We start from the raw sequence: 6,286 nt of genomic DNA on the forward strand, positions 1-6,286 counted from the left end.
TGAGGGGGTTGTAAAAAAGTATGCAGTCCTCCATACTTAACGCTCGCATCTATACTTCTTTTGCAGTACGGATGGATACTGCTGTTTTTATACGAAACAATTGTTGTATACACAAAAGTAGTATAAATTTATCAGTTGTTTATACGATATAAAAATTCATATGTATATGTGCATTAGGGTGGTCCAAAAATGTGAATAAGTAAAGTCGGAATTTGTATGCTCTCACCCCCCAGATTGTTCTAAACCGAAATAATATAACCCTATTTGTTTTTGTTTTGAAATCTTCATTCCTACTTTTAACATGTCTATCGTGGAGGCTACTTGGTAGGTTGGAGGCAACGGAGCATTGCGTGAATTACGGTTGGCCGTGGAGCTAATAGTTGCTGTTTGGCTTGAGCAACATGGGTCTGCAAATCGTGTGGCTCACTGCTTGTCTTACCTAAGACCTGAGCATGCATTTAGGTGACGACTTAATCTGTTCCAGGTATTGCCAGCCCGGAACAGAAGGGAGGGGAGCTAATCCGCAGCGAGGTGTATGTCTACATATGTCATTATAAATCTAGAATCTTGAAGATTAAAAATGGAGAGTATTCTCTCAGAACTTCGTACTTTGAAATTTTCTGTAAATACATCGTGACCATACAATTATGTCCACAGTATTTTCCGCGTTGGTGGCCTTCAGCCGCGTTTCAAAAAACTAACTCCCATCAATCCAAATCCGGTTACGCTGCCCCCAGCATTTTTCTGCAGAGCTTTTTTCAACTCTCTACATCCTACACAACGACCTCTACTACTAAGCTTAGCGATATTTTTTATGCAATTCCTAATCATATTTGAACAACTGTGTTGTGGCGGTATAACAGAAAACCAGACCCAAAATTAATTTTTGAACCGAGTTTAATGCATCATTTAAAAATGAACCAACTACGAGGATTAGCTAATTAAAAAATTTGTACTGATTAGCAAATGAGGTAATTTTCGTGAGAAATCATACCCCACAGCAATAAAAAAAAAAAATATGTACATATGTATAATGTATGTATGTATATGTACATACATACCCAATTTGCCACAGAGCGGGGACGAGTTCGAATCGAAGTTTGGTGAAGTCGTTTGGGTAGGGATGCAAATTTTGTAGGATAACATCGATACATCGATGTTTCGATGCATCGGAAAAATTAACATCGATGCTAAAATACATCGCCAGAAAAACATCGATATATTGATGGTTTCCGATGTTTCACAATTTGTTAGGTTGTAGTCACATTAAAACTTTTCAATTTCAACTCTCGGTAATTAAATTAGAAAAATACCCAATAAACATTTAGATTTGAGCTCAACTTGAGGTTAAGTTGAGAACTAAGGTATTTCTCAAATCTCCAACGTTGTTGCTCAACAGTACCTCAAGTGGAGGATCATAGCGTTCTCAACAAAAAGGGCATTTTTCTTTGTATGAAAAAAGGACTGTTTCTTAAGTTGAGAAAATCCTAGTTGTCAACTTGAACTCCAATTGAATTCTCCAATTGGTCTCAAACATATCATTGAAATACTGAAATTGAAATAGTAAAATACCTTATACCTTTTTGATTGAAACGACATACATGGATGAATTTAAATATTAATTTTTCATTTTATTACTCCTTTTGCATTATGTAGTTAATCAATATCGTATTATAATATTTCACTTCTTAGTATACAGTCCGACAATAATTTTGCCACTTGATTCACTTAGCGTTTCGTTTTCTTTCAAGATTATTTGAAGATATTTCGAAGATTATTTACTTTTTGTTGGTAATTTTGCTCTTTATATATCTTAAGGTTTTTTCTTGATAATTAAAATTCGTTTCTATCACTTTTTACGTATCTGCGCGTCGGCTATAGATGAGTTGGAGAATGATTTTGGATATCAACTTGAGAGAACTATGAATTTCTCCAAGGTTGGAGAAAAATTTTTAAGGTGTTTCTTCATATAAATAGAATAAAAATGGCCAGTCAGAAAATTTTAGGAGCATGATGGGTAAGTTGAATTCAAGTCTGAGTCACACTTAAGTCGATGTTAAAACATCGTTGAAACTGGCATCGATTTATCGTCAATTTAGCGATTTTAGGCAATTGTAAACATCGATGGCAAATATTGAATTTTGAACTGATATTATCGATGTTTCAAAAATATCGACGCATCGTTTGCATCTCTACGTCTGCGTGAACTCGTAACGATATCAAAGAATTAATTTTTTTCATTCAAAATTTGTACCCTATTACACTAAAATTTAATGCGTTATAAAACTGCTTTATATTTTGTATTTAAATTCAGATTGGAAAGTTTGAAATTTTTAGGAATGCTTGATTTATTTTTATTTTTTAATATTGTACACAATTTGAAATTGGATTTGTATGATTTTGTTAAAAAATTTTGAGCATCGTTTTGCAGTTCGCTAATACATGTTGTTGTTGTTGTTGTTGTAGCGGCTACAACAACCCCGCCCAGATCGGTTGATATCTCCGTTAGGGTTGTCGGGTTTTCCGCTAATACATATTTTTTTGCAGTTCGCCGGCGAATCGTTTTTGCGGACTGCCGATAAATTAGGCTTTTCATCGTTGCCGAACATCGCCGGCGAACTCGCCGTCGGATGAAAAGCACACCAGACCAAGTCGGAAACGACGTCGTTTGGCAAATTGGGTACGTACAAATATATTCTATAGAACAAGTACATACTTGCTGGCAACAACAGACTGCTATATTTCCAATTACATACATACATACATATATACAGGGGTGGAGAAAAATAGGGTGCGATATTTTAGCAAACCTTGTACAAAAATTAGGAAAAATAAACAAAGTTTCAACAAAATTTCCAAATTTTTAAGCAGAATTGAATTCTCGGTCTTAGGCCATTAAATTTTAGTAACGTACATGTGTGAAGTCGGTAAAAAGTCCCGTTGATGTTTGAGAATTTTTTTCGCTGATGTTGTCACGCATTTTTCCCCACACAAAAAGAAAAATTTTAACAAAATATTTTTTCGCCACTGTAAAGTAAACAAAAAAAAACATATTGCAATTAGTTATTTGGACTATCGCTTCGTGAATATACATACATATGTACATATGTATGTGCATACACAAACCAACTTACATACATATCTATGTATGCAGTGTACTGCCTTTCAAACTTACATACGCACCGCATGTATGTACATATATATTAATATAGGTATGAATGTATGTACATTCAGCAATTAAGCCTGGTTGCAAATTGAAAATTTTCCAAATTTCGTGAATGTGACCCATCGTCATCATTACGACGTGACGAGATCAACGACTGTCTACTGGTATGTCTGCCTGATGGGAATCTATCTATGCGCGTCGCAACCACTTTAGACTACTCTATATTGTACTAAGTGACAGCCATTAAATCCAGAACAGTCAGGTTGTATGTAGGGAATGTGCGATTAAGTTGAGAATGTTTTGTATTAACAGGGCAATTTGTGTGTTTTCGGTCGCGATTAGTAACTGTGCGAATACACATGCAAAAATAAGTACGTTTGTATGTACTATTTATGTGCACACCTACACCCCCACATAGGACGAGCAACGACAAAGTTAAACAAAATGCACTTGAATACCTCCCGCTTCTGCAGATCAACCACTTAGTCCATATAAAATAATATGCACAAACACCCATATACATACATACATACATACATACATACATATATTAATAACATCCATAGAATCCAGATACACACATCATTAAATACTTACTTGCCATATGCGTGTTAGTATGAGAAGCGTAATGCCGATGGAATTGGCACCGACATCACCCACTCAGTTGACATGGACGCACTTGTTTTTATCGGAGCAACTATATAAGACGAAGTTCTATTCGAATATTTTATCAGTTAGTTTTCGAATTTTCAGACGTTTACAATTGCGCTAGCTAGCAACCACCTCATATATCCTTAGAAGCCTTAAAAAATTATATTTTAAATCAAAATGAAGTATATTGCCGCCGTTTTACTCGCCCTGTTCGCTTTGGTAAGTATAAAAGGAGTCGTAAAATCTTATCTTGAATACTATAAAAAAAAAAACAATTTTTTTGTTCCTTACTATTATAAACCCTTCTACTTGTCTTTTTTTTTCTTTTCAGGCCGCTGCCGAGGAGTACAAGCTACGCAATCAGGATGATCTATTGAAGGCGCGCAAGGAATGTGTGGAAGCAAAGAAGGTTCCTGTCGATCACATCGAAAAGTATAAGAAGTTCGAATTTCCCGATGATGAGGTGACACGATGCTACATAGAGTGCATCTTCAACAAATTTCAATTGTTCAGCCCCACCGAAGGCTTCAAGACACACAATCTGATTGCTCAACTCGGTCAAAGCAAGGAAAATAAGGATGCTGTGAAAGCCGATATCGAGAAGTGCGCCGACAAGAATGAACAAAAATCAGATTCGTGCACATGGGCCTATCGCGGATTCAAGTGCTTTATTAGCAAGAACCTGCCGCTGGTGCAGGAAAGTCTTAAGAAGAACTAAGATTACACGTTCACACATGAAGGAAGACAAAGGAGTAAGGTGTTGCCGGCGGTGCCAAACAAACATCATAAGCCATCAAAAAACAACATACGCAAATAAACTAAAATATTTAAACCGATGCAGCAGCAACCAAATGAGCTACCAATAGCTCAGACCAATGATCCAATATTTTCGGTCTACTCCAACAAGTTACAAGGCGCCGGCAAAGTAGCTGCTAATGTTGATCAAATAAGAGATATGTAAAACAAATGAACATAGTACGGTTGAGTCATCTTGAAACGTCCTGTTATTTTCGCATTTAACTATTATTTTTTGTTCGCACATCAACAATTGTATTCATGCATTCGATGTTAACTTTGACAAATAAAAATGAAATGAATTACAATGAGCAAAAAGTATGAAGCGTGATTTTCCGGGTTTTCAAAGAGGTCATGGATTAAACTTCCTTATTTGCTGCATACACTCATGGCCAAAATAATAGGAACGCGCGTATTTATTTTTATGAAAGTGTAGCTCGTTATTTAACAAAAACCATGCTAGTTAAAATATCCAACTATGTACAAGTAATTTTTAGCAAAAAAAAAACCGACTTCAACTCCCATATAAAAAAAAAATATATATATATATATATCTCATGATCCGCTGATCGGACTTAACCAGATTAGTATGGGACCACCTCTGAGACACTACCTTTCCGATCGCAAAAAGAATTATCGAAATCGGTTGACGTGGTCCAAAGTTATGCGGTAATATACATAAAAAAAAAAAAAAAAAAAAGATTCCGACGAACTGATAACCTCCTCCTTTTTTGGAAGTCAGTTAAAAATTAGGAAAATGCAACAAAGTAGAGTTGGCAGTAGAGTGAACCGTTCAGTTGTAGTTCACTCAACTTAGTGAACTAGTTCTTTAGTTCTTTTAATTCAAAAACTACCCAAGCCTACAAAAAAGTTTCACCAAAATTTTGAGGTTTTTAATTAAGTTTCTTAGAAACATTCTGAGTATGCAGTTCAGTTTTAGTATAATAAAATGCAAAATTTAGGTAGCTAATGGCGTTTTCGTTTCTACCAAATAATGTGGCCTTTTGATTGCCCATCTCTCTCTTTTCATGTTCGATTCTAAGATACGTTGGAAGAAAACAAAAAATTGCCAAAACTTACCCTCTATTATACTAAAATTTTATGGGCTACAAAAGAGCATACTCGAAAAAATTCTAAAAATGAGGATAGATACGATTCCTTGGAACATATTTTCGCTCTCATATGACTATATTTTTAAGTTATTTATACATACATTTTTAAAAATAACATTCTTTAATAGTTGATTTCCACGTGATACTTTAATAATTTGCGTAACACTGCGGTTGTGATTGCAACTCGAACAAGCCCTTATTCAGGGCTATCACAGAATCCATCGTAGCACAGTGGTTCCCTTCTATATGAAATGTGGGCAAAAATAGAATTATGGACGGATTTTAATGAAAATTCGCTTCTTAGTAAAATTGAGGACGCTAAATTCAAAAATGGTTTTTGGATAATTTTCATACTTTCACTGTGAATGCAGTTTGAAGTTGAAAATTTGGGTTCTTGTGGCTTTTACATAGGTATGTACATATAGTTCATTCTATTTTCCAAAGTGAGCTGTGAAAGAACAGGGCTTGGCCTGTAGATGTTTAATAAAGTTTTTTTATTTTTTAAAAGGGTGGCCACCTGTTTCAAGATTTATTAAAATTATTTATCAAGTTAAATGAATTA

At 35.0% G+C, this 6,286-nt stretch overlaps 1 protein-coding gene across 1 annotated transcript; it reads left to right on the forward strand.

Annotated features, from left to right (window-relative positions):
* The first annotated feature begins 3,881 nt into the window (after window positions 1–3,881).
* Window positions 3,882–4,933, forward strand: Obp44a (Odorant-binding protein 44a). The gene is made up of 2 exons (XM_017614015.1): window positions 3,882–4,036; window positions 4,149–4,933. The coding sequence occupies exons 1-2, from the start codon at window positions 3,995–3,997 to the stop codon at window positions 4,533–4,535; spliced, it is 429 nt and encodes a 142-aa protein (XP_017469504.1). The 5' UTR covers window positions 3,882–3,994; the 3' UTR covers window positions 4,536–4,933.
* Window positions 4,934–6,286: the final 1,353 nt, after the last annotated feature.

Source organism: Rhagoletis zephyria, unplaced genomic scaffold (genome assembly GCF_001687245.7).
Source record: "Rhagoletis zephyria isolate East Lansing unplaced genomic scaffold, Rhagoletis_zephyria_1.1 Rzeph_scaffold_00018, whole genome shotgun sequence".
NCBI classification, from domain to species: domain Eukaryota; kingdom Metazoa; phylum Arthropoda; class Insecta; order Diptera; family Tephritidae; genus Rhagoletis; species Rhagoletis zephyria.

Excerpts from the sequence above, each read along its gene's own strand:
- Obp44a (XM_017614015.1), top strand. The coding sequence starts at position 3,995 with ATGAAGTATATTGCCGCCGTTTTACTCGCCCTGTTCGCTTTG. Across the intron at positions 4,037-4,148 it reads TACTCGCCCTGTTCGCTTTG|GCCGCTGCCGAGGAGTACAA; the intron begins GTAAGTATAAAA and ends TTTTCTTTTCAG.